This window comes from Cynara cardunculus (assembly GCF_001531365.2).
Source record: "Cynara cardunculus var. scolymus isolate 2C chromosome LG 4, CcrdV1, whole genome shotgun sequence".
Lineage (NCBI taxonomy): Eukaryota > Viridiplantae > Streptophyta > Magnoliopsida > Asterales > Asteraceae > Cynara > Cynara cardunculus.
In genome coordinates this window covers 14,326,161-14,354,144 of record NC_037531.1, presented here as the reverse complement: position 1 = coordinate 14,354,144, position 27,984 = coordinate 14,326,161, and the positions used below count along the sequence as shown (strand labels likewise).

The 27,984-nt window shown below is 37.3% G+C and overlaps 3 protein-coding genes across 4 annotated transcripts; 2 read left to right on the top strand and 1 right to left on the bottom strand.

The window, feature by feature from the left end:
• Positions 1–51: 51 nt before the first annotated feature.
• Positions 52–15,460, top strand: LOC112511011 (B3 domain-containing protein Os01g0723500-like). 2 transcript variants are annotated; one of them, XM_025116365.1, is made up of 8 exons: positions 58–236; positions 1,086–1,229; positions 1,305–1,641; positions 1,923–2,059; positions 2,995–3,469; positions 3,749–3,912; positions 12,800–13,156; positions 14,993–15,460. In XM_025116365.1, the coding sequence occupies exons 1-7, from the start codon at positions 171–173 to the stop codon at positions 13,112–13,114; spliced, it is 1,638 nt and encodes a 545-aa protein (XP_024972133.1). In that variant the 5' UTR covers positions 58–170; the 3' UTR covers positions 13,115–13,156; positions 14,993–15,460. The 2 variants fall into 2 exon arrangements, with proteins under 2 accessions (XP_024972132.1, XP_024972133.1); XM_025116364.1 differs by having other exon boundaries at positions 52–236; positions 1,086–1,641.
• Positions 15,461–15,632: 172 nt separating this feature from the next.
• LOC112511012 (transmembrane protein 147) lies at positions 15,633–20,335 on the bottom strand. Its single transcript, XM_025116366.1, has 7 exons — positions 20,138–20,335; positions 18,180–18,249; positions 17,971–18,030; positions 16,765–16,879; positions 16,248–16,363; positions 16,014–16,138; positions 15,633–15,935 (listed from the first exon to the last, which is right to left on the bottom strand). Exons 1-7 carry the CDS (start codon positions 20,212–20,214, stop codon positions 15,812–15,814), a joined length of 687 nt encoding a protein of 228 aa, XP_024972134.1. The 5' UTR covers positions 20,215–20,335; the 3' UTR covers positions 15,633–15,811.
• Positions 20,336–25,822: 5,487 nt separating this feature from the next.
• On the top strand, positions 25,823–27,873 carry LOC112511847 (cytochrome P450 82C4-like). The gene is made up of 2 exons (XM_025117660.1): positions 25,823–26,767; positions 27,244–27,873. Exons 1-2 carry the CDS (start codon positions 25,823–25,825, stop codon positions 27,871–27,873), a joined length of 1,575 nt encoding a protein of 524 aa, XP_024973428.1.
• The last annotated feature ends 111 nt before the right edge of the window (positions 27,874–27,984 follow it).

Genomic DNA, 27,984 nt, shown 5'->3' with positions numbered 1-27,984 from the left:
TTCTCTCTCTCTCTCTCCCAGGATTCTTCTTCGATTCACTATATCTACCTTGAAATTTTCACTGCAGCCCAAGAGAGGATTGATTTAATTCACGCTGCATCTCAAATGTCTCTCAAAATTTCTTGGCTTGTTTCTAGGGTTTTACATAATATCAGTTGATACGGACAGACATGATGAACGCGAGAAGACCTCATTTTATTAAGGGTTTTAACCCTAATATCAGCTTCGATAAACTGGTAATTTCTTCTTTAACTCATGCTTTTTTACATTCTTAGATGCATGAATGTTTAGATGTAAAGAAGCACAAATTTATTACATGAGTGTGTTGTAAGAGTGTGCATTTGTGTTTTATTAGCTAATGATTGAAGTTCGTTCAAAAGATGAAACTTGAAGATCTTTTCTTGCTCTGATCGTTATTATTCCGCTCATATTTACAGTTTTTTTAGTGAGGATTAGTATTGTGAAAAAATTGGGGTCTCTAATAGTTAGCAAGTGAAGTTATAAAGTTAGACAAAGTAAAATGTAATTCAGATTGGGAATTGTTTTTCTCGGACTCTTAATTACCATATTGGCTAGGATTGAAGCCTGATTTAGATGCTACATCGATTTGGAAGTCTTCTGTCTGAAATCATATATTCACCAATAGTTATGCTGAAGGGATGACATCTCTTGCTGTTCACATGTGGGAAAACAGAAAAAAATGATTAAAATCACAATGTAGGTTGTATTTTCTAATATGCTAAGTCTATACTATTGAGTTAGAAGCCACGTGCTAATTTGTCAAAATAAGATACAGCTAAGAACTACCCTCTGTTATTGGTTTCTTAAAGGGCATATAGCTTTAGAGAAGAAAACCAGAAACTTTTATATAATCCATGTATCTTCTACTACTTGACTCATGCATAGTTTAGTGGATTGCTTAATTCTATACATTAGGAGCAGTTTGAAGAGGTGCTATTCCAATGGATGGATGTTAATACTCTTTCAAGAAGAGATCTTTTTTTGTGGTTTTATAGTTGAAAGCAGTATGGTAATACCTAGTTTCTTTTATGTTCATTGTGTGATTTTGCGGTTCTCTGGTACAGAAAATACCTTCAAAATTTGGCAAACATTTGGAAGGGAAAACAGCTGGAACGGTTTCATTGATGGGTCCCAGTGGGAATACTTGGCATGCTGACTTGGCTCACCAAACTGATGGTCTATTTATCTTGGACGGATGGGCAGCTTTTGTGAGAGACCACTTCTTAGAGAATGGCGACTCTTTAGTATTCAGATATGATGGTAACCTGCATTTTACGGTGCAGATCTTTGATCAAAGTTCTTGTGAGAAGGAAACTGCATTTTCTGCTGAGTGCCATCAAGATTTGAGCATCTTCGATCAGCATTTTGGAAAAAAGAGGGAAAGGGAATATGCAACTATGTTGACAAATATGGTTGACGGTGTGCCAAAGAAAGCAAGAAGTTCGCAAGTCCATTCTGAGTGCGTAACAAAGTACCATGAAACTACCAACATAGCTGAAATGCAATTAGGCTTACAAGAAACCATGAATGGACGATGTGAAGTTGCAGATTTTTTGAATGGCTCAGAGTTTTGTGGCAGCGCCTTCAAGGATTCCATCACTCCTGCTTTGCCTGTATCAGGTAAAAATGCTTACTGTCTGTTATATCTGGTGTCTGTTTTTATTTTGATTATTTAGTATGTAAGCTAACATAAAGTGCCGACAAACTTTATTCACTCTATGTGGTGGTGAATTGCACTGTTCTATATCTTACTTCGGTTTTCTATCAAGTATTGTTTTCCCTTTCTAATCTTGTTATTTTATTAACCTTTTTAGTGCATATTTTGGTTCTAGCTATAAAAGCTTTCATGAATCTTATTGCCCTACCTCATACATTACTGGCGTGCTTCTGAATTTATGCAGAGGTAAGCCCTACAGAAGATGAGTTGGGCCGCTTATCAGCTTCTGAAGCAGATAAGATAGCTCAATCATTTACTTCAAGTTTTCCTCACTTTACCCAAGTTATGAAAAGGTTCAACATAAGCGGTTCATATACATTGGTAGGTAGCTCCTATATATCATTATCTTCATGTTTTATTGGAAGCATTTTGCTGCATGTATTAAGCGTAACTACTCTCATCCACAATTATCACAAAGGGATGAAATTATTAATTGCCCCTCCCCTTTTTGTTTGTCCGCCACTTTTTATATCTGTAATAATATAGTATACATAATTGTTGTCAGATAATAGTAAAATAGGCAGACAGTTGGTTAGTTTTTACTATTTAACAGGGAAGAAAAAAGCAATCGACACCCTTGTATAACAATGCTTCTTTCTCTTAAGATTGATACCCATATAGTACCAAAATGGAATTCATGTTATCAATAAGTCTCTTCTAGTATCTTGTTTTGTCTTCAAACAAGTTCACAAGGTTTCTTGCAATCTGTAGAAGTTCTTTTTTTGCCTTGATGGTGGTTCATATGCTTATAAACAGGTTCCCTTTAGATCAAATGCAAATATCCACACATGTACACGTGGGATGTATAAGTCGCACATTTGAATAGTTATATGGTATGTTATCTCAAGTGTATCTAGCAAAAAACCTGAGAAACATATCAGTTTATGAGCTCCCAGATCTCAAATATGTCCAGGAAATACCATAAAATTCTCGGTAGGTATCTGATTGATATCCAAAGAAAAACATCCCAATCCTTAAACACTTCAGGCAGAGAGGAATGTGGAAAGTTTGATTTTAACCAGATCAGGAACCAACTGATATGAATCTTGGAACACCCATTTACATGCCTAGCAGTTAAAGTTCGGGGATCTCTTGTAGAACTGTCTTCTGTTTCTTGGCTAGACTACATCAGGGTTTAAACCTTGATTTAAACCTTCATATGAGACTCGCTTCATATTCTTTATCATTCTCAATTTTTAGTAACAAATTTCTATGTTGATCCCTGCCTAAAGCTTCATTCGACTCTTGTCATGCAGAATGTTCCATATCAGTTTGCTATGGCATACCTTCCCAACTGCAAAGTAAAGATTGTGCTTCACAACTTGAAAGGAGAATCTTGGACTGTTAATTCAATTCCAACCACAAGAGTGCAAACTTCACATACCTTCTGCGGTGGGTGGTTGAGTTTTGTTCGTGGCAATAACATTAATGTGAGAGATGTCTGCATATTTGAACTTGTAGGCAAGTGTGAATTGCGTGTGAATATTCTTAGAGTTAGGCAGGAAGCACAAGACTATGAACATGATGATGTCAAGGGATTGGCTAATGGGGCCTCTCATAAAAGTTCTGGAAGGTTGACAAAAAAAGTGAAAGGAAATTCACGTAAAACCCAGAAACCGACCATGATAGAAGGTCAGAAGGTTGCATTCTCTATTGAAAAGGTGAAACTTGGTATTGCTGCTAAGGGTACTGTTCTGGGGTCCCACTCAAGAACTAGTAATGGAAAATCAGGTAAAAATCAACGTCCCTCTGTTGACTTATTTAGTATATTCATGCATGTCATTTATTCCTTTACCTGGGTAATGGTAAGCTGTTGGGCTGACGGACTCAAAGGCCAAAAGTTAGGCCCAACTTTATTAATTCTAAACCACTGTAAGTAAAAGAAATGCTGAAAAGAACTAGTGTTATCCCATTGACTGCAGAAACTGTAGTGGGGATGTCATGTCTTATTTTAATTATAATTTTCTTCTCTCAATAAGCTTTGAATGATAAGAGCTGAAATATTGATAGGGAAACCAAAAAGCTTACAAGAAAAAAGGGGTTCTTCTATGCTGGGTTGTATGTCAATGAAGTCAGCACCTGAAGAAAAAATAGCTGCTGAATCTTTCATTTCTAGTTTTCCTTATTTTGTTAGAGTCATGAAAAAGTTCAACATCGGTGGATCATACACTCTGGTGAGTAGTTTGATCTTCTGTTATTCTTTAATAATCTAAGTATTTCAGCTTTATATCTGGTATAGGTCATGTATTCTTGCATATCTTCCATTACAACAGAATTGCAACTAGTGCCCAACTACAGGATCATCAAATTTTGAGTGTCTTGATAAAAATTTGAGTAGTAGCCCAGGCAATTAATAGCGGTGCAACATCAGTGATTTAGGGGTGCTATAGTGGTTGAGTAAATAGCGGTGGTTCAACTACCTTAGTAGTTACCGCGATTTCAGAAAATGACCGTGTTAACTGATTAGGTAGTAGCATTATATGGTTTTGACTGATTATCCATTGAAGCCGTCATAATAGAAACTCCTACTCTCTAGCAACATGTTCATAACAACATATTTTATGGATTTTATTAACAATTTGATGATTGATGAGGGTTGAATACTGAAAGTATATAGTTCATTCCAGCATTTATTTAAGTGTGACAAGGAACTTGCCAATAGCAACATTTCTGTAAGTGTAACAAGGAACGTATCAATAAATGGTAAAACTTTAACAAAGATAGATGATTTAGGAGTTCTAATTAAGGCTTGTTAAGTATTGCACACCGAACTTAAGCTGTGTTTAACACAGCCACTATGTCTTGACATGTGCAGCTAACTTCTATATACTTGGGGGTTGATATGAAGTAGGCCATATTTTGTATGCTGATAAATTACTTAGTTGATGCTTCTTCCTGAACTTAAATGGATTTTGGTTTCTACATGTTTTTAACACCATAATTGCATGAATATTGATCTTATAGTCATACCTTCTGGCCCTCTTCAGAATATTGATCAAGTTCAGTTGTATTACACAATCTTGGGCCAATTTTAAATGGAAGTCGTGTGTGTAAATATGCTTGCCTGATTTTTCATGTGCAAAATCACTAATAAATCTTTGGCTAATTCTATTGGGAGCCAAATGATATAATCAGCACTCGGTTTGTGTCTCACTTTCATTTTTTTCTAGACCAATATAAAACCTTATCAAGTTCTTCTTGTTGGTAGGAATTTTCAAGTAAGGCCAAAAGTAAATTCAGTGCAGAATGCAGGCCCTTGCATTTCACAGCAAACATTTTACTGCCTTCTTTCACTATATAGTTTTTCCCAGCTGCACCAGTCATGTTAATACTTCCCTTTCTTTTCAGCTTATTATGATGCTGCAACACTTGATCTCCAATGTTTCCATCCTTATGATCCGTCTTTTTTATAGAACCCCAAGACCTACTTTATTGATAAAACAGTAAAGAAATACGAATTTATTTGTTTTCAAGAGGTAGAGGCTCTCCCAAGATGCTGAATTCAATATTTGGTATTATAATCAAATCAAGCCTCATGCTTCTCTTAATCCTTATTAGTTGCTTGGTTATGTAAATACCATTGTTGCCTTTATAATGGAAATACTATTGTTCCTTATTTTGATTATGGATATACTATCATTGGCTATTTACTAATTTATTCCTAGATGTAAACCTGAAAAGGCCGAGTCTAACATTACTCCCCCCCCCCCCCAAAAAAAAAAAAAAAAAGATGCGTTATCCTCAAGGCGAAGTCCATTTTTTTTCAATCAATCACAATCGATTTTGGTGCCCATTGTTTCCCTAGTATCCTCGAGTCCTTAAGGCCTCCATCATAGTCATTCGACATGTGTGCCTCTCGACTTGTCAAATTGTCCCACATTCGATGTTTCCTTTAGACCAAATTTAAACCTTCCATTTGACGTGAGGTTAAATCCATCACCTTTAGTTGGCCCGAAATCAATTCTACCATTCAGCCCATAAGAAAAGCCATCAACTTTCTTGTCATCGGACCTCATATCACTATGCTATTAGGCTCACCAATAAACTCAAGCCTCCTTGGACCTGCCATTAGGCTCACTGTTTATATCTACTTTGCTATCCCATATCATGATTGCTGCTGTTCAAGCCACAATCGTTGTTCCCTTGTCTCGTTGCCATCAGACCACCTTCATCCAAGCTCTATTGCTAGTGCATATTGTCGGAGCTTTGTTAGCCACCTCCGCGGCTCTGCATGCACCTCCCATTTCCAGCCCTCGTGTCGTTATCACTCTCTCTCATGCCTCTCGTTCTCTGCCCTTCTTTGGTTTCAGTAACGATGGTGTTGAACCATGAGCGTTCTGTCATCTCCACCAATAGCCACACCTGAATTTCCTCTTCCTCTATCTTACGACGTGGCCTTCTCCTTATCGGTGCCACTTTCCCTCTCCTTTGCTGCCCCAGCAGAGGCTATCCTAGTTGGTGCTACACCTTTAGCTTGGGTCTTGGCTTTCTATAGGCTCCGTATTAGCTTCTCCTAGGAAGCAAATCGTGCCTCAATCTTCTCCTTCATCTGAGTACATCTTTCCACCATAGTTGAATGGATCTTTCTAATCTTGACTTGCAAATATTTTCTTCTACTCCATGTTTTTGGCTGTTATTTGGTCTTAGTTCATACCAATTTGATAGAACCCCTAACTATTTTATTTATACGTTCAACCTTTTTTTGTGCCTCATCCTTTGTGCACTACATGCCTACACCTCATTTCATTCAATCACACTCCCGTTCTTGTCGTATTATGGCCACTATTCATGGTATGCAAGTTGATGAAAAACTTATATCAGCCTGGCTCGTCCTGCTTTATTCCCAATGAAATTTCAAGAGAGGCAAGAGAGGTTTCAATTGTCGGGAACTTAAATCATCTCTAGCCAATCCATGCAGCCTTAGCGTCAACACTATCTTAATTGAGCTAAGTAAGCCCTAAGGAAATTCTAGATAAGTATGGAAGAATGTTAGAAATGAGTGAAAATGCTCACGAGAAGCTTATTTTTATTCACTTGGAGATGCTCTTGTATAGTTTAGAAAGCGGAGTTCTCCCCTTCTATAGGAGACCACCTTCTTAAGGGACTATTCTAGTCCGAAGAAGGTTCTAGGTTCCTTTCATAAAGTCTAACCATCATTCACAAGTATCAAGAATATTCTAGAATGTTGTAAGACTCAAGAGAGTCTTGGTATACTTTGGAGAAACTAGACTATCCTGGAAATTCCAAGGGATTCCAGATCCTTTTTTGGCTAATGCTTATTTTCTTGCATTGCACGTGTCTGTAGGGCATCTACACAGGGGCGGACCCATTATGGTGCATATGGTGGCACGGTCCATGCTTCCTTCCTTCGTTGTGTAAAATTTTTTAGGGTCGTGAAAGGTGCCACCGTATTATTTTGTTGGGTGCAACCGTATATATTTTGAAACTACAATGACAACACAAGTTTCTTTTGGTAGACTTGGTTTTTACGACTTCTCTCCCATCCTAGGTGTGGGTTCAAATCCTGTTTGTGTCATTTTCTTAGCGTTTAGCTTTTATTTTCAGGCTTATTATGTTTTTCCAAAAAAAATTGTGATAACAGGCTCGTACATAGGACCTCACTTACGAAAAAGAAAGGAACTAACTAACAGGCCAATGATGATTTTGTAATAAATATCCATATCTTCATTTTTTATAGTCAAATTGTGCCATCAGTTGAAAAATTCCTAGGTCCTTTTTTGCATTTGCATGGGGAATCCGGACTTGCATGGCAGACATGACTAGAGGAAACATTTTGGGATTCATTTACAATATCTAGGGCATGACACTTCGAAACAAGTTGGTAAATATAAGGTTTCTAACTGCAGACCTAATTCAACCTTAACAACTAGTTTTTGTGTCAAATGCAGTAAAACTTTTTAGGTTAAGATCAATGGCTTTCTTTAATGAGATTAATTAGGTTTATGCTGGACTTCATGGAAGAGTTGTTGAAGGCCTGATACTAGAGGTTTGACGGGTGTCGAGTTCGACAAATTCCTATCACAATGAATTGTGATAGCGCTAAGTACGGTCGTCTCCTCAGGGACTTGGTGTCAACTGTGAGTCTAAGACGATGTTATATGCAGGCATTTCAACGGTAAATAAGGGGGTTGGGTGTGAGTTGATATTTAAGCTAAGCATAAAATTAAATTGAACTTGAAACAATAAGATAGCAAATCCTAGTTATGAGCATAACCGATTTATTAAGATTATGTATCATGGACTTGCACACAACAATATTTTCTCCAGTTAAATCCAGCATAAGTGTTGACACGCGTCAACATTCTGCTTATCATTACGATAAAACTATCACCGAACATCCAGTGGATTAGTTTCTAATTGATTAAGCCAATTCTAGTTACGAACATAGAAATTAACCTACCAATCGCATTAGAGTTGAGATAAGCACCAATCCTAATTAATGATCGGATGCCAGGCCATTTAAGCTAGATTAAGCAACCCGTAATGGAAGTCGGTTGATTTGGTGGTCAAATGATGCACTACTTATTACTTAGCCAAAATTTACGAACAATTACAGATTCTCAAATTGGGGTAGCAACTCGTAGTCGAATTAGAAAATCTGAGGGATCCTACTCAAACCCAATAACTAGAATACGAACAACAATTAAAACGGAGATTGCAAAAATGGAAAATCAACTGATATTGAAATGTAAATCAAGTCTCACTATAATATAAATTGAACTAGTCAAAATCTCATCACTAGGAATAGGGATTTAACTATTCATATCCCTATTTCAAGACATAAATTGAACTTACAAATGATAGAAGCCAGGAAATGATGAAGAACTCTAGTTAAAGAGCTCCAAAGGCGACTCCAAAGCACTCCAAAATCATGCTCAAAGGCTTCCTGATCGTCCCTAGAACTCTCATGGTGAAAATTGATCCAAACCCCCCTTTGAACGACGGCTTTAGAACTGATTTTATACCCCTCATGAAACCGCTCGAAAATGTCCAAAAAAATGATATGGGGTCGCCGACGACCTCGAACACGACTAGGGTCGCTGGAAAAGTCGCCCGGTTTGTCTTGTGGTTGAACAAAGTGACTAACGCCGTCAGTGGTGCGACTAAACTCGCAGGCTTGTAAGGCTGGGCTTGTATGTTTTTTGCTACTCTTTTTTCTTCGGTGGCTAACAAAAGAGAAACGAAAAAAGACCTAAGTTGAAAACAAGAGGCGTGACTTTTTTATTAACACTTGATTTTGTATGCAGTATGCTTAGTCAATGTCTTATTTGAGAACTATGTCCACATTTAATTAATTATGCGCCGATTGGTTAGAGTTTAGACATTGAGAAATATGCGCAACCTTGTAAATCTTTGAAATATATGCTCTGTGTGTACCTAAATCCATCTTTTTGGCATCTGACATTAATCAATTAACAACCAAGATTAAAGGGGTTTATTAACTATAAGATCATCATAATATGCAAGGTATTCAATATAAAAAATAGGCTCAAATAAGCGTTTATCAAGGTGGCAAACAAGCAACTCTTATGGGGGACAAACTACCTAGGATATGAGTTCACTAGTAGTTCTGCAGTTCTACCAAAACATGGGCTTTGTGGTCTTTGGATATATACCATCTCAACACATGGGCAAATCTGGAGAAGTCCAGGATCTTGGAAGTATGAGGGCATGCAACTCAGATCTAGAGTAGTGATGAACTTTTGGGGTTGAAATATCCGAGTAGGTTTATGATGACCTTAGTTTTGAGAATGATTGATGTGGAATGTTTGGCTTAAGGCATTAATCGTAGGGTCATCCATGAAGACAAAGGTAGCACAGATAAACTTGTTAATTATTTTGAGTTGATTTTGAGTTGATGGGTTGAAGGCTACAAGTTAATGATGTTCATTTGGTGCTTCGTGCTTGCCATTAAGCCATATTTGAGATAACACCACTTTTTTTTATAAAGAAAGAAACCATGCCAGGGAACAGGAAAGGCCATTTGTTGTCATGTTGTGCTCTTTTTATTTTACTTCCTCTATAATAATGTTGCTTAACTCCGTCAAACCTAAATGTTTATCATCCCTATAATTGCTAAAAACATTAAAAGTAAGTTTCTTAAATGCAAGTTGATTTTGCCCTACAACATAACGATAGGTCCAAATGATGCCTTCAATATGTATTTGATATTTTCTTGACCAACAACCAATATCAAGTTGAAAGGCTCTAAAGCACTAAATTTATGTCTTTTTTTATGTTTGAGGGATGACATGCATTTTTTCATGGTATAGATTTAAATGATATATGTACTTTTATAGAATATATAACCAAACCAAATGAGGCCGCCATAACCAACTCAGATGGGGGATGACTTATGAAGACATGACCTCTAACTCAAAGCATATGCACGACTGCATTGATGAAGACCTCTAACTTGTGAAAAATGTGTGAAAGAGAGAAAGTTGGCCCAAAAAGTTTGAGGAAAAACAAGATACAGTAAATTTTGAAAAGCCGTAGAGTATGCAACAACATTATAATAGAAGCATGTAGAAGAAAGTATAGCCAAGGTAAGGAAAACTATTATAATAGAAGCAGGTACAAGAAAGCATAGCCAAGGTAAGGAAAACTACTCACCCCTAGTCTAACTTAGGGACTTGACAACCTAACTGCCTACTCAATAACTCTACACCCCACCGACTGCCTCTCTGGCTCCCTTTCTTTCGTCTAATCTATCCACAAATTTCCACCCCTTGCTTGCTACCGTAGTTCTCTGTCTCAAAGAACTCCTATCCTTCTAAATGCCTAGAGCCTCCATGTCCCACCTCGCTTGCTTATCCTAAAATCCTTTCTGGCCTTTCCCTTCTCGCTCCTTTGACCGTAACACTTTCTAACCTCCTCACTTGTCACTAGAGCAACCATATGTCTCCTAGGAACATGGCCAAACCACCCTAATCTTCCCTCCCTCAGCGTCTGTAATAGGTGCAACTCTCAGTCTCAATACTGCCCGGAATACCACTTCCAGTACTGTCAAACCTTTTCCGATCACAGGTCCATCTAAGCACTCTCATTTCTGCAACTTCTAACTTTGTCATCGGTCTTCCTTGTCGTCGAACACTCCCAAGTCATATAACATGGCTAGTGTGTAAAAATTGCCCTTCAATTTTAGCAGGACCTTCTTGTCACACAACACCCACATGGCAACCCTCCATAACCACCCCGTTTTTATGTGATGGGTTATGTCATCCTTGACCTCACCTCCTTTTCTGAATCATGGAGCCTATATACTTGAAACTATCCTTTTGCCTTTTGGGGTACCCTTTGCCCTCAATGTTGACTTCCATGCCCTCTTTGAAACACTCCATACTGAAATTGCACCATAAATTTTTGTTCTTAGAGTGGCTGGCTCATAGGCCTTGTGTTTCCAATGCAACCGTCCACTGCTCCAACTTATCATTTACCTTCCACCTTCAACCCTTCTTCTAGCACAATGTCATTAGCAAATAACATACTCCATGGGACACTCCCCTAGATCCCTTGGGAAATGTCTTCCAAATCCCTTTATAATATAGAATTCCATGCAAATATTTCCTCCGCTTAATGGATAACCATTTGCTACCCCATTCCTCGAATGAAGTTCCTTACATCTCCTACTACCGGTGGGGTGACAACTAGTTTTGGTACAAGTTAGGCCTTGGAATGAAAGACAAATTCTGAATCCGCTTTGTTCCTAATGGAATAGGTAACAAAGCTACCTTGCTACCCACTGCTTCTGTCACCTTGATGTGAGGCATTCCTTCAGCAAATACTCTGGGAGCTTACAGTTTCATGTTCTATTTCACTTAGCCTACGAACTCCGGCTCACTTCTTGCCGATTTCCCTTCTTTTGCAATCGGTTTCGCTACAACACCCGCTGCTCTAGCTAATTGTCCGTGTTCATTTTGGCTCCTGAGCGAGAACGAGAAATAGGCACATAATTAAGGGATCCATCGAAAGGTAACTAAAACACCAGAAACGGGAGAGGCTCGCGTCTGATTAGCTAGTTGGTGAGGTAATAGCTTACCAAGGCGAAGAATCCGTTGGGTCTTCCAGTATCAATAAGTTGATTGTTTCGCTTCACAAAAAAGGGATTCGGCTGTAGCCCTATCTCTGTTGGGAAACACACCGTCTCACAAACGGGGTCATGACACAAGTCATTGATTGCCCATACATATCCTGAATTGACTTGACATACCTCCATGGTACCCCTATTTTCCAGACTCCTTCAAACCACATCCCTCATTTCAGAATCATATGCCTTTTCCAGGTCTATGAACACCTAGTGTAAGCCCCTTCTACGTTTCTATACTTCCCCAGCCTCAGTCACCGGCTCCCATAATTATATGACGTGGTCAAGTAACATTATACCAAGATAGTTGCCGCAATTTTGCACACCATCTTTCTTATAGAGCGGCACCACCTCACTAAGCCTCTTTAGGTATAGTAGTTCCGAGTGTGTCATTCAAGAACTCTGTCAACCACTACACACCTGCCTCTCCCAAACAAAGCCATACCTCTATAGGGATTTGATCTGGGCCTACGGTTTTACCCTCCACCATTTTCCTTAGTACCCCTTTCACTTTCTTAATCGCCGACAAAAACAAAGGTCGCACGACCTGTGATGCCCCCGCTCCTTCTGCCTCGACCTCCCTATTCATTGCCTCATTAAAATAAACATATATGTTTTTTCATGGGAAAAGTGAGGTTAATCTAGATACTGTTTAATGAGGTGTGCATTGGCTGAAACGTTAGATTTTAGCTACAGTATATACGTTGTTCCAACTTTGTAAAAACAAACAATCTGAGATATTTTCACTTGCAACCATAGGGAAAAGGGATAAATATTGAACTAATAAGAAATATATACGGAAGAAAGATGACTTGAGGGGAAATGAAGAAATTTGTGTGTTTCAGATGCAAGTCTGCTTTGTGGGTTTCATTTTTCTTTCTGCTGACTATTTATCATGAAATCACCATTTCAATTATGTGTAACACCCTTTTCTTGATGTTGCAACTAAACAGAAAATTCCCTATCAGTTCTCTATGGAACACCTTCCAAACTGCAGAACAGAGATTGTGCTTCACAATTTAAAAGGAGAATGCTGGACAGTAAATTCAATTCCAACTCTTAAGGTTCAGACATTGCATACTTTTTGTGGAGGGTGGATGGCGTTTGTCCGTGATAATGGCATCCAAATGGGAGATATTTGCATTTTTGAGCTCGTTGGCAGATGTGAAATGCGTGTGCACGTATCCAGTGTTGGAAAGAATGTGGCCTTAGACTATCAGATTGGACATGGACCTTCTAATGAATTAGACAACGGGTCATCATGTTGATTCAGCTCCTATCTCGAGCAAGCAAAAAGGCATCATATTCTGGTCAGTACCCTTTCTTTCCATGAAGAATTGCGTTCTGCTGACTGATTAAAAAACCTTGTATTTTTTAAGCTTCTGTTCATATTTTATGTCTGATAAATAAAGGGTTGCATATGAAGGCGAAGGATCGTGTGAGGAGAGTTAAGGTGAGAAGCATAAGATGGTAAGAAGGGATCTAGACCTTGATCACCTTTAATCTCAAATCCACCCATGAATCGCGCTTGATATGAGGATTGATCCAGTGCATCTTGGTGCATCACGTTCTTATCTGCATCAAGGGGTGGAGATCCCTTCTTACGTTTCTTACCTAAACTCTTCGTCTCACCGGCATCCAACCCTGCGTATGAAAGTTGGCTATATATAATATATATATATATATATATATATATATATATATAGCCATAGGTTCATTCGAGAAGTGGTGGAAGGTATTTGAGAAGTAGAGAAGTTATCCTAGCCTTTCATCTGTCAAAATTTGCGGCTTTGATTGTGAAACACTGGATAATTCCTTGCATGATATACGGAAGATAGAGGGGGTAGTATCATAACTTTTACAAATAAGCGGCAAAACAAGTGCATGTGTGAACCTGTGTGATTCACATATGAATAATATCTTCATATGTGAATCTGTGTAATTCACATATTAACTATTTAACTGATTCACATACTATGTTGTTATAGTGGTGAATATACAAAATTGCGGCCAGGACCGATATTTGAAATACCGGTTATAGTAGTGGTATAACGTTCCAAAAATAGCAGTTCATACAATATTTCTTAGAATTATATTATAATATATATATATATATATATATATACATACATACATAAACATATCATAAATTAATTAAAAATATAGTTGTAACATCAAAACATCAACTTAAACAAGTTTCACAAAACAAAATAGGAAAAGTGTTCATAAACGAACTAATCGCAAGCAATAGGTTCAACATCTGAGTTAACATAGTTCTAAAGAGGCCCAAGCTAAATTGTCGGTATATCAGTCCGCAATTTCACCTCAAATATCGGTCAATTGCACCGCTAATATCAGAAACGCAATTTTCACCTCAATTTGATCACCACAATTTTATCTTAGTTCGCAATCCGTTATTGCACTGCTATTGCAATGCAATATCGCTGCAATTAACAACATAGTTCACATATGAACTAATTAACTGATTCACATGAACTATGAGTTTACATATGCACTTGTTTGCCGCTTATTTGTAAAAGTTACGAAACTACCTCTTCATTTTTCGCTTGACCAGTTTGCAAATCTTAACCAGTCAAAGCCGTAATTCTTGACCGTATGAAGGGCTAGGATCACTTCTTTACTTCTCAAATGTGTATGTGTATATATATATAATGGTCTCACGTGAACCCAATCCAACCCTATAATATATATATATATATATATATATATTATAGGGTTGGATTGGGTTCACGTGAGACCATTTTTTTACACTTGAAATTTTACATGCAAAACACGGTGAAGGTAAAAAAGATGGTCTCACGGGTCTCATGTGATCCCAAGTCTATATATATATATAGGGTCAGGTTCTAAGGAAAAATGCAAAAAAATGAAAAACACCCAAATAATCATTCATCTGTAAGATATGCACATGTACATACAAGTAATTTGTCCGGTATGCATGTGTGCATAACATGCACACATTCATAGAAACCAGGAAACATCTTTAATTGTTTACATGCACATGTACATATCATCTAGATAAATGACTATGACGGTGTTCCTTCATTTTTCATTATTTGGGGGTTTCCCCTGAACCTATGCCGGGTATCCTGGCGGCTGAATAGCTGATGAACCGAGTTTTGCAGGTGTTAGGGAGGTTGCTTATTGGTGGTGGTATGAGTGTGATGCTGATAATATAATGGGAAGTTAACATAATGGAAGACTGCATCTGTTTTGTATGGTAGATCTGTCAAAGCTTTCTGCAGAAGGTTATAGTTATTGGTCATACAATTGTAACAATCTCCCTCCCCTTGATTTGTACATAAACTGTAACCCAACTGGTAACTTTCTTCTATTAATCCTTTAATATCCTCCTACTCCTACTACTGTTATTGCAGGCTTATTCCACAAATAAAGGAAGGGAAAAATCATTAAAAAAACAAAAACTTTGACATGAATACCATCAATAAAGAGCATTGGATTACTTTGAAATCTTCTGTTCATTTTCTTTTGCAAGTTATCAAACACCATTTGAAAAGAAAACAGCACCATGCTCTCATCTGTTCCGTTGTTGGTTGGTACTGTCCTAAAAAGACTTCATTTTGACCGTCTATCGTCTACCCCAGTCAGTCAAGCTATGGCGGCCATCGACACAATTCAGCCAAAAACTTGATATTTGAATCCTTGACATAAAAGCAATTCAAAAACATCAATTTGTGTGCATTGTAAGCAGGTTTAGGAAGTTTAGTCACTGACCACACAAAGTTCATTGTTGGCCATTCTCAGTTCCAGAAAGCTCATTTATCAATTAAAACGGATACTGGGCAATGCAGTTGTTGAATGGGGGAAAAACAACTAAATTGGGAGACAGATCAGGCGTATGGATCGATGAATTTAATGTCTAAGCTTCTACAAGAATAGTCCCAGATATGAAAAGGCCATTGAGGCTGAAAATTCCATTCTTCTTAAGCAGATGGTCTTTGACATGCTGAGAAGAGTTGCCAGCTGATTAAAGCCATGGCCAAGGAAGTGAAGAGTTGAAAACCTACAACTTCTGGAAGGTGCCATCCTAACCCCCACCTCAAATAGCTGCACAAACATTCCACAAACTCATATGCATGCTTTCCTAGTGTAAAATGAAATGGTAAAGGAAACAGACAGGCAGACCTTGTGATAGAAGGCATTGTTGCCACAATTCCTGCACATGCATATATGATAGGAATCAAAGTCTTGGGCTTGTTTTTCCTTAGCCACATCAAAGATCCCAATGCAGCAAGTGATATACTCAGCATCTGCATTTTTACATTTCAAACATCAAAGGACAATCACTAAAAACCCATCACGGTTTTAACATCTAATCGTTGCTAATATTGTGAAAGAGCGAGACAAAGGCAAACATACCAGATTTGCATTTGCTTCGAGCCCTTGCAGAATGTAATCCCATGTAAATTCAAGTCCTCTAGCACCAACCCAAAGGGGTGCCAGCCTGTGCAAAACTGAATCAGCAAAAGCCCACCCTGCCAGTATATACATACAGAACTTGATCAACCAAACAAGAAAAATCAAGAAAAGGGAGAAATCTGATTTACGGTTATGGTAATTGACACTTTTTTATTTTCTCAAACAGGCAAAGCTTTTGAATCTGATGTTAAATGTTGCACCCCAAATGTAAACAATTCCAAGTATAATCCAGAATCCTGACACCCCACCTTTTCTTATGTGCTTTTCCGAGATCATGAACGACAAAACAAGCCTTGATCACACACATAACAGGATAGTATGGATACATGAAGCGGATAGAGTGGTAGAAGACAGATATCACAATATACGGCAATAACATGAACCCCGGCAACAAAAAGACCATCCTTACTATTATAGCATCTTAAGAAATTCAAACATGAAAGAGGATGGTAGTTACCAAGTCCAACGGCCTGAAACTTGTGATTTTGAGAGATGTTCCTGTGAGTTAACTGAGTCAGGGCAAAGTAAAGCCCCGCAACATCTATAAAACCAATCAAAGCTTTCAACAATTCCTAACAAAAAAGAAAAAGAAACATTAGGAAAACTATATTGGGACACTGATATTAAGACTCCCAGTAATGTAAATAACTGAACGAACCCAAGGACTAACACCAGAAGCCAATAGATTGCAGGTTAAGACTTAAGAATTTAATTGTAAGAAGAACCTTGTCCTAAGGATTTAACTCATAGGTCAACTTTGTAAATTATGAAAATAGATACATAAAGTTAACACACTAATGAAAAGAAACAGGTATGCCTTGGAACTTAGAAGCGTAACTGTGACATTATAGGTAGCCATAGAAAACTAGTGCTTGAATCGGGGTCTGTTCTTTTACAAGGGGAAAGATCTTTCTGAGATTGGTGATGACATTTCACAATTTTTTGGGGACCATTCTCCTACAACTTAAGGCCACAATAGAAGAGGATACAGCACATGCAAATTTGCTGTCAGAATCCCTTCCAGGGTTCTACTTATCAGTTAATTCCATCTGCTGAGCCAAAATCATGGCCAGTTCCGGAAGTTGACCAAATTCCACGTATTCCTAGCCACTGTGTATCAAAGAACATGCAGGGATAACGAATGCAAATCATCCGTTGAGTTCATGACCAGAAAATCCTTCAGAGAGCCCAATATGCAATAATTTTGATGCTGAGCTGCTGTAAAGCAAACTTCCAGCATTACAGGGTATTGGCACACTATATTCAGTGAGATCTGCTTGGGTTTGTGATTTCCTATCTATAATTGCAAGTTCGACAAATGTACTCAGACCATGGATCCAAACATGAATTCCAGTCAAGGACTAGAGACAGCTATAAGTTGTTTGAAACATTTCTTATGTCCCTTGATGAGGAAAGGTGTAACAAATACCAGTGTTCAATACTGAAATCAAACCCAAATACTCCTTAAAGATGTAAATATGCAGCCAATTTGATGTGTAATTTGAAGGCTACTGCTATCACATAGCATCAACCATGTAGGTGTACTTGTTGGTCCATACAGAATTACAACTCATATACAAGGGAATACAAGAACTCATGCAGCGACAGATTTAAGACCATTACTTGATCATTAAAAAGAACACAAAATAATAATGGATGTTACCTGAGAAGGATCAAAACTGTCGCTTTCAGACACCTTAAGAAATGTAGCAAGGCAAACAAGCTGGCCAAGTAATCAATATAAATGACAGAATTAGTTAATAGACAACAATGAGCGTGAATCAGAGACTTGTATCAGTTGTGTCAATAATCTAAGAGTAATTAACCACTGAAAGGCTGTGCCAATAGGGTGGCATAGACGGAAAATAGTACCTTCACCAATGCTGTGACCAGATAGACAACGGCAGTTTTGACAGAAGTGCCAAGTGTATCATACTCAGATCTGCAGTAGAAAAACATCACCATGAAACTATGCGAGAGATATTCAACTTTATCAGAGATCATGCCCATATGTCAAGTACATAAATAGTATCGAGAAAAACCCTAGTATCTCGTGATAAAAATACATACTCAGTATGGATATCTGAAATATTGCCTTCCCTAGATACAAAATTAGCATTATTCAGATCACAATTCATAACATAGGCTGAACTTACATAACTATCTCCAGCGAAAACATAATAGTCTGTTACTTGGAGTTTTCGCCACTTTTGTAGATGGCAATATACATGCATTATTTAAATGATCTTGTAGTGTGATTACATAAATATTAAATGCTAAATGATATGCTATCAAATTCCTTCACTTATATATGATTACAAACCAAAAATGGTGCTAGATTCAGTCATATAAGGTCATCTTGTGTCTGAGAACTAAAGACCCCCATTTGATATTCAACGGTCAAAAGCAAAGGTAGTTGATCCTGACCAAAACATCGGTCAATATACAATTGAACTCGCAATGCCAAAAAGTTACCCTTCATAGTGCAATAAAACAATGAAGCTGCAGCGTTAAACAGTTGTTGAAGACACACAAGAGAGGAAAAGCACCATCAGTGAACAAGGAACAAATCATGGGTGGTCAAGGAATCAGGGTCAGAATGGCCATCCAGCACACCATTTAAATGGTTCTCGAGCCATGACCCAAATTCTGTCTTGATCAACTTTAAGGACAGATTTACTTATTCAGTTTATCTTCCTCCCCGATACTTTCTTTTTGGTTTCTCCATTTGCTGGCTGCCGTAATATTTTTTTCTTTAATTAAAATTGGCAGTTACCTAACTTGCTCCCAAATCGTTGATGAAAGAATCCTTCAACTGTCGTCTTAGTTCATATTCTCTTAATTAAAACAACTTCAGAGCAGAGAATTTGGCATTGAGACAGGAACTTATTTACTTAGTTAAAATCAAAGGTTGACTTTCAATGTCAAAAGAAATCTTTATGCATTACCATAAAGGATGGGTTAGTAATTTCTATTGTTCATAAAACGATAGTTCTGTTCACCTCCTAGTTGGGGTTTTCCAAATTTTCCCTCGTTTATATAACTTCACCTTAATTGTTATGAACTTTAACTTAACATGCCTTTGTTCATTTATAAATTGTACGCAAAACACATTCTAAGTTATCTGCTAGAAGTAGCAACAAAGTTAGTCTAATGAAAACTTAAAATCAAAATGGTTCTCAAATTAGGTGAAGTTAGATAAACAAATGAAGATCTTCCCAAGAAACAAGGGGTGTCAATTTATGATATATCAGCACCAATATGGTTTTTGGCCCTAAATATCTACAAGTTCCTTCACTCTCAGTTCAATTGATTGATAAACTCTCCAAAGAACAAGGATTCTCAAATTTAAAAACACAAGCACCAATACGCTTTCACAGAGCAAACCATACACAAGGCTCTTGGAAACTAGTTCAATTTGATTGAAAAACTTCCCCAAAAACAAGAAACACAAAGTCCCAAACTGTCGATGTAGATCCAAGAGCTCAAAAAGCTATCAGTTTCTCAACAATCCCAGCTCAATTGATCCATAAAAGCTCCCACGAACATAAACTTGATATGAACAAATCCCATGTATAGATATCATCAGATTTTACACCTACACCATTTAGATGTCCATCATAATGAACTTACAATGTGGCAGTACTAACGACAATTCACATCAGGTGCTACAACAAAACCAATTGATTGTAGCATACGATATATTAACTGTAAACTTCTTACTTGTTTAACTAAGCATCTAGCTCAAACAATCACACTAATAACAGCAGATAAAGGGCCAAAATTTCGCAACAAATTAGGTCATTTATCGAGTACAAAAGAAGACTAACAGAGGAGTAGCGGAATAGTAGACGGCGTGAGGGCCAAATGTCAAGATTGCACAGTTGAAGAAGTGAAACATCGTCATCCTGCTCTCTCGCCTGTAAATTCGAGAAGAGAGATCCAGAGACGAAAAACGAGAAGAATTTTTGATCGATCAATGTTGTACTTCCACTGCGTGACCACGGTAACTTGAGTGAGGACGACCGCATTGAAGTATCCGGCCACCGGCCATATTCATAATTGGCTTGGCTACTAAAATCCAATTGGGCTATGTTTTGGGGTTTTACTAATGGGCCTAAGACAAATGGCCGGTAAATAGTGATGGCCAAATCGGTCCGTGACCGACCAAGGACTGGTTATGGGATCATCGGTTACATTCGGTTATGACTTTTAGCGGATTTGTGGGACCGGGATCAGGACCGGTTATAGACCGACCCGGCCCGAAATATTCCAAAAAAAAAAAATGCCTTTTTAAAAAAAATATAGCCGTTAACTAGCCGTTTTTGACTTTTTTTGTATTTTTTGGTTTCTAAACATTATAAATATGTAACAAGGTTGAGAGTTTTACATACCAAGTTCTCAATTCGCAAAAAACATTTGGTTTCTTGTTATATTTTGTGAATTCGACTCGTATTCATTTCTCGTTTCCACTTCACAATTCGCATTTCTTTCTCTTTGTCTTATAAAATGACCGGTGAACAACATGATGCATCAAACGAACAAGTTGCCCAAGTTCTCGCCGAACACGGATGAAAGTCCGAGATTTGGAATCACTACAACTTGGTGGTTCTCACAAACGGGAAAAGAAAGTCACAATGCAAAATGTGTCAAGCTCTTATTACGGCGGAATAAAATTATACCTTAAGGAGGCACACTGAAAAAATGTGCTCGGGGTTGAGGTCGGGGGACGATTCAAGTCAACTGATACTTGACACTCAAGGTTAAATATGGTTGTATGGTGCCGAGTTGAACCGACAAATGACAACACAATGTGTCATTCAAGTCGGGTTGCCTTTCGGACATTTCGACAACCCTCACGTTACGAAATTGATCCAGAAAACACTACAACCACAATACAAGTCGGTAAGTCGTCAAACCCTTAGAAATGATGCAATTAAAATGTGAAAAATGTGTCGAGCTGAAATGTAATGTTTTCTGTTTTGTCTAACAATATTTCTTTAACGTGTGATGTATGGAGCGCACCATACATATTGCCGGTTTCGTATATATGCATAATGACACATCGGGTTGAGCCTTCATCGTGACACTTATTCAAGCGTGTAATCGCGTTTAAACCGTTTGGTGCGCCACATTCGGGTGCACGTCAATTTTCAATTATTAAAAAATGACTTGCATTTTATAATTTAACTGCTAAAATAGTTAGCGTTTCATTTGATAATGCTAGTATAACAATCTATGTGTGGAAAAATTAAAGTGTCATTTGACACATATTTTAGACGGTAAATTATTTCATACACGTTGTTGTGCACATATAATAAATTTAGCCGTTCAAGACGGGTTAAATACTTATAAACCCGTAATAGATAAGTTTAGACTTATGTTGCGGCGAATTTTCACAAAGAGTAAGAAAAATGAATGCAGAATGCGAGGACGTTGGTTTCAGAGCTTTGAGACCGATGTTCGATATGCCCGTTCGTTGGAATTCGACTTATTTTATGATTGAAATTTTGATAAAACAAAGAAGTCATATTTTTTCATTTTATAGACACCATAACCTGCAGAATTCTATTAGAAATGTTGATTGGGCCGTGCTTACTAACAATCCAAGCTAGTACCATAGCTTCAGAATCTGCCTTTTCTCTTAGTGGCAAGATCATTTCTATATGTCGGACAAGACTAAGCCCGGAGTCCGTGAAATGTTGCATCTGTTTGAAGGATTATTTGGATAGCGTTGATAGAATTCAACATACAACATCGTTAGAGATGGAGATTGAAATGGTGGAAGAAAATTTGGAAGAAAATAAAACCGCATGAGACTAAGCACGCCGCCAACTACCGATGCCGACAACACTTACTCACAATATGAAGATGATGAAGAACTCGGCATTGATGACCAAGAGGCTATTAGAAGAATTTAAGACACCGAAACTCTTTAAATCAATCAGACATGGGATACGATAAATATTGATGAATAAATGTATTCTCAAATAATTTTATAATAAATTTTTGTAAGACAATGTAATTTTAATTATAATAAAAAACATCAATGTAATTTTAATTATAATAAAAAACATTTTTAATGTGTATTTGAGTGACACGTACGACAAATTTTATAATGTATAACAAATATATATCATTAAAAAAAATTAATGGTGGGATCGGTTGGGACTGGGACCGGCAGCTCATAACCGGTTGTAATAGAGCCTGACCGATCTTCACCTTTACGACCGGGACCGTTACAGATTGACCGATTATGGCTGTTTTTCAAAAAGTGTGGGACCGGTGGGGCCCGGCCCGGCCCGATACCGGTTTTTGGCCATCACTACCGGTAAACAATGGAACCTAGCCCACATTTATCCTACATTATTTCAAAATATTTTACTTATCTATTGTTTAGTCAGGGGATCGTGTGAGAATAACAGTTACCATAAGAATAAAAAAAAAATTGAGCTTTTAGATGAGTTGTCTTTTAATCCAACTTCGTGCTTTTTCAATTACATTTGTAACACCTCATGATCACATTTGCATATAACCGTATACTTCATATATCATGAAATACAATTTACACATTTGGTCCCAATATATACAAAATGCTACATTACAAAAGTAGCTACCAAATTTTTCCACATATTCAGAACTTGTATACATAACAAGTATTCACATACATATAACATACAAACAATCATAAATTTCTTCATAATTTTCCCTTCCCCTTATCTTCCGATTGTGTCCGACCTGTAATGCACATTTTAAATCACCAAAACGAGGATTAGACAATAAAGTCTAGTGATAAATCCCTTTGATTGTTATTACAGATAAGATGAGACACCACCTATTTATCATGTTCAACAACCAAATAAACCCTTTATCGCATAACACATAAACTTATCGCATCATATAGATAAACCATAATTTTCTCGCATCAGAAAGGTGAGATAACCACATTTCCTCGCATAACACAGATACGATAACCCAATTCATCGCATCAAATACATGCGATAGACACGTCTTGTCGCATCAGTAGGATGAGACAACTCAACCAAAGATGCGACAAACATCCTTCTCGCATCATAAGGATGCGATGAAGTTAACTCATCACATCAATAGAATGCGATAACCCACAGTGATCGCATCATGAAGATGCGATAAACTAAAGTCATCGCTTCATGAAGATGCGATAAACTAAAGTCATCGCATCATAAAGATGCAATAACAATTATTCATTTTGATCAAAATCCCAATTTTCACATACAGTTAATTATACCACCATTATCCCTTAATACATATCTCCTGATTATGCACCCTTATTCCAATATACGTCTCTCCTGATTATGTCATCATTATCATAAAAACAAGTCTCTCATGATTATGTCACCCTTATTCCTGTCATTTGATATTAACATATCAAAGTACAAAATTTTGCTAAAAATAGCATAATTAACAGATTTAAAACACTCTCACATAAATAATCATGTGGTTCTGTTTTAACACTGATAAATAAAAGTTTCTAAAATAAAACTCACCTTATGATCACAAAGAGATGCAGATAAATAACATCAATTATTCGGTAGTGGTGTGGTGGTGGTGGGGGGGGTTTGGGGTGGGACATGACGAACAATAGTAGCATGGTCATGGTTGGTGATGATGAAATTCAATTTCTTTCATTATGTCAATGAATGATGAATTCATTAATTTGTGGAATTTAAAGGATTTCATCCATTTCAAGAAATAAACCAATCAAATGAATTTGTCATTCCAATTCCATCAAATTCATTCGAATTTCGTGAACCAAACGGCCCCTTAAATCTTGTAGGACTCCCAAGAAATTATGCGATTTCTTCCGAAAGCAGATGATTAAATTCATCTTTGATATCGACGCAATATCATCTACAATAACATACACCATGACCCGCTCCCTTGGTTCCCGTGGGAAATCTCATCCTTGGTGCAACTCCGTCGGAAATACTCTATTAACCCTACTGGAGTCCTAGCACACGTCCTCACTACTAGAAAACTAACTTTCCCGACGGATATTACCGATGATTAGAATCCGTCGGCAATTTCCGAATGAACAACGACAAATGGGAACTTCTCCCGACGAAAATAATATATATATATGTAATTCGTCGGTAATATTAAATATTACCAACAAATTTTAAATTATTTTATTTTTCATTTAATGATTTTCCACGTGTCCTTCAGTAACCCTTTGATAATAATGCATGATAAAAAGTCCTTTATTTACTATTTTTACCGACGGATCACCGACGAATTGGATTATTTACTGATGGATTACCGATGTTTCCGTCGATACAAGCCCCTTGTTTTGTAGTTCCTGCTCAAACAAACCATATTTACAGACTAAAATAATTAAGTGTTTAAAACAGCAATCATAAAACCATATACCACTAAATAATAATATGAGATGTTTGAAGATATTAACCATCCAAAAATGTATCCAAATCAAGTTTCAATATTTTTATGTACGCATTATTATTACCAAAAAAAAAATCCTGATAATATTTTATTCTGTATATATGATTATATGTATGATAAAAATTAATACTGGAACAACGTATAGATGTGTTGAATCAGTCAAGTATGTTTATATGATCGATGGATATCAGTAGAACATGGAAATTTTGGATAGGTGTGATTAAAAACTGCAATAATTGGAATTGACTAATAGCAAATTAAGAAGAACAAATTACATGTGTTAATTGGAGATATTTATACTATATTATAAAGTATTTGACAAAAATTCTTAAAAACAATTTTTTTATACATAAAATTGATGCATATACTTAAAATTCAAAATTACAAGTAAAATGTGCATGAGTACATTTTATTAAATTAGCTCATGTTTGAATTCGTATAACTAACTGCAGATAAACATAATCAAATACATGATAAATATCATTTTAAATATAAAAAATCTAAAATATAATTAAGATAATCATTGAGTTCCAACAGAATACTTAATTATTATCTTAAAGAAATTATTTTACTAAACCAAAAATAAATTAATTCGTTTTTAAAATTCAATTAAATCATAATAAAAAATTGAATTAAAGAAATTACACAAAAAATATAGCTTTTAAATAGTTAATCTGATACTAATATCGCTTATTTTTATCAAAATTTTATAATATTATCAAATTTATATTTTTCATTCAAAAATAAATTTTTTTTTATCAAAATCATATAAAATTGTATTATAATATTGATAGACCCAAAATATAAAACGAAACACTAATTAAAATATATCTCGTTGCATTAGATAATTATCCTTCCAATACTAGTAATTCACGAGAAATTATGTGATTATTATAATTAAATTACAACCTCCCTCCTATGAAACCCTAATTTTCAACCTAACCAACCCTCACTTTCCATGTCATTAAAAGGCATGCTTCATCTTCATGCTTAAAAAATATATAAATTAATAAAATAATACCATAAAAGTCTATATATACAAACCAGAACAAGAATCAAAACTACACAAATACACCATGAATTATTCACTCCAACTAATTATCGTATTTATTTCGTTTTTACTCCTTTTCTACGTCATGTTTATCGGTAGAACCAAGTCCAAAAGCAGGGCTAGAGAAGCACCTGAGCTCGGTGGTGCATGGCCGATCATCGGCCACCTCCACCTACTTGGCGGCGGCAACCAGCTTCTCTACCGGACATTAGGAGCCATGGCCGACAAATACGGGCCGGCGTTCAACATCCGGCTAGGAACCCGCCGTGCTTTTGTGGTGAGCAGCTGGGAAGTGGCCAAAGACTGCTTCACCGTCAACGACAAAGCACTTGCTTCACGGCCTAAAACCGCCGCCGTGAAACACATGGGTTATAACTATGCCGTCTTTGGCTTCGCTCCTTACACTCCCTTTTGGCGCCATATGCGGAAGATCGCCACCCTGGAGCTCCTTTCCCACCGCCGCCTTGAGATGCTCAAAAACGTCCGTTTGTCGGAGATTAATTCCGGAATTAAGGAACTCTACGGGCGGTGGGAGGAAAACTCTCGTCGGCCGGTGGTTGTTGAACTGAATAAATGGTTGGAACACATGATGTTAAACATAGTGGTGATGATGGTGGCCGGAAAGCGGTATTTCGGTGTTGGAGGTGGCGGGGATGAGGCGGCGAGGTGTCAGAAAGCCATCAGCGATTTCTTTCGTTTGATTGGTATTTTCGTGGTATCAGATGCCATACCTTTTCTATGGTGGTTGGATTTACAGGGATATGAAAAGCAGATGAAAAAGACGGCAAAGGATCTCGATTTGGTGCTACGAGGGTGGCTCCATGAACATCGACAAAACCGAAAGTTGGATTTGGGACGAAACAACGAAAACGTAAAGGATTTCATAGACGTAATGTTGTCGCTTGAAGACGAAGGGCAACTATCTGGTTTTGAGCATGATGCCGATAGTAGCATCAAATCGACATGTTTGGTAAGTTACATTTATATGGACGATGTTCTAGTTCCATATCAACTTGAACCATAGAATCTCTCTATATATGTATGTATATATGTATATGTGTGCGAGAGAGTGAGAGAAAGAGAGTGACTGTGTGTAGGAACCTTCCCTCTTTGTTCTTTTGGTAAAAGATTCAAACGGTTGGGTTCTTGTAAGAAGGAAAGTTAATGTGAGAAGCGTAAGAAGAGATCTCCATCCTTAGATGCATATTAGGATGAGATGCACCGAGATGAGATACAACAGATCAATCCCCTTGTCAACCACAATTCATGGGTGAGTTTGAGATTAAAGATGATCAAAGGTCCAGATTCCTTCTCACGCTTCTTACGTCAGCTCTCTTTCTCACACACGATCCTTTGCCAAGATTCAAAAGGGTTATATATATATATATATATATATCTTAATAGTCGATAGTTTATCAAATATTTACACTCGATGGGGTCTTACAGGCACTGATTCTAGGAGGCAGTGACACGACGGCTGGGACACTAACGTGGGCGATCTCATTGTTGTTAAACCATCCCAATGTCTTAACAAAGTTGCAACATGAACTAGATGAGCATGTAGGTAAAGAAAGACAAGTCGACGAATCCGACATAAAAAACCTCTTATTTCTTCAAGCGGTAATAAAAGAAACTCTTCGTCTCTACCCGGCGGGCCCACTTCTAGGACCGAGGGAGGCCATGGAAGATTGTACAGTTGCCGGGTACAATGTCAAAGCTGGGACTCGATTAATAGTTAACGTTTGGAAGCTTCAAAGGGATTCAACGGTTTGGGTCGATCCATCTAAATTTGAACCCGAGAGGTTTATGGGTTCTGACCATGGACATGTCGACCTGAGAGGACAACAATTTGTGCTCATGCCATTTGGGTCAGGTCGACGTTCTTGTCCTGGAGCCACGTTTGGACTTCAAGTGCTTCATCTGACATTGGCTCGTCTTGTCCATTCTTTTGATCTGGATCGGGTTGGAGGTCTTCCGGTCGACATGGCCGAGAGCCCGGGGATGACGATTCCAAAAAAGAAGCCATTAGAGGTCCTCTTGAACCCGCGACCTCTGGCCAAGCTCTACGGTTGTTGATGAAGATGAAAATATATATTATGGTATGAGTGCTTAATGTTTTCCTTTTTAAAGAATGATATATATATATATATATATATATATATATATATATATATATATATATATATA

What these genes read in the sequence shown, in the direction of transcription:
- LOC112511011 (XM_025116364.1), top strand. Translation starts at nt 171, where the DNA reads ATGATGAACGCGAGAAGACCTCATTTTATTAAGGGTTTTAACCCTAAT. An exon ending in TCCTGCTTTGCCTGTATCAG is followed by an intron (nt 1,642 to 1,922) that starts GTAAAAATGCTT and finishes GAATTTATGCAG; the next exon opens with AGGTAAGCCCTACAGAAGAT. An exon ending in AACTAGTAATGGAAAATCAG is followed by an intron (nt 3,470 to 3,748) that starts GTAAAAATCAAC and finishes AAATATTGATAG; the next exon opens with GGAAACCAAAAAGCTTACAA.
- LOC112511012 (XM_025116366.1), bottom strand. Translation starts at nt 20,214, where the DNA reads ATGACGATGTTTCACTTCTTCAACTGTGCAATCTTGACATTTGGCCCT. An exon ending in ACAGTTTTGATCCTTCTCAG is followed by an intron (nt 16,880 to 17,970) that starts GTAACATCCATT and finishes CTTTTTTGTTAG; the next exon opens with GAATTGTTGAAAGCTTTGAT. An exon ending in ACAATGCCTTCTATCACAAG is followed by an intron (nt 15,936 to 16,013) that starts GTCTGCCTGTCT and finishes ATGTTTGTGCAG; the next exon opens with CTATTTGAGGTGGGGGTTAG.
- LOC112511847 (XM_025117660.1), top strand. Translation starts at nt 25,823, where the DNA reads ATGAATTATTCACTCCAACTAATTATCGTATTTATTTCGTTTTTACTC. An exon ending in GCATCAAATCGACATGTTTG is followed by an intron (nt 26,768 to 27,243) that starts GTAAGTTACATT and finishes GGGGTCTTACAG; the next exon opens with GCACTGATTCTAGGAGGCAG.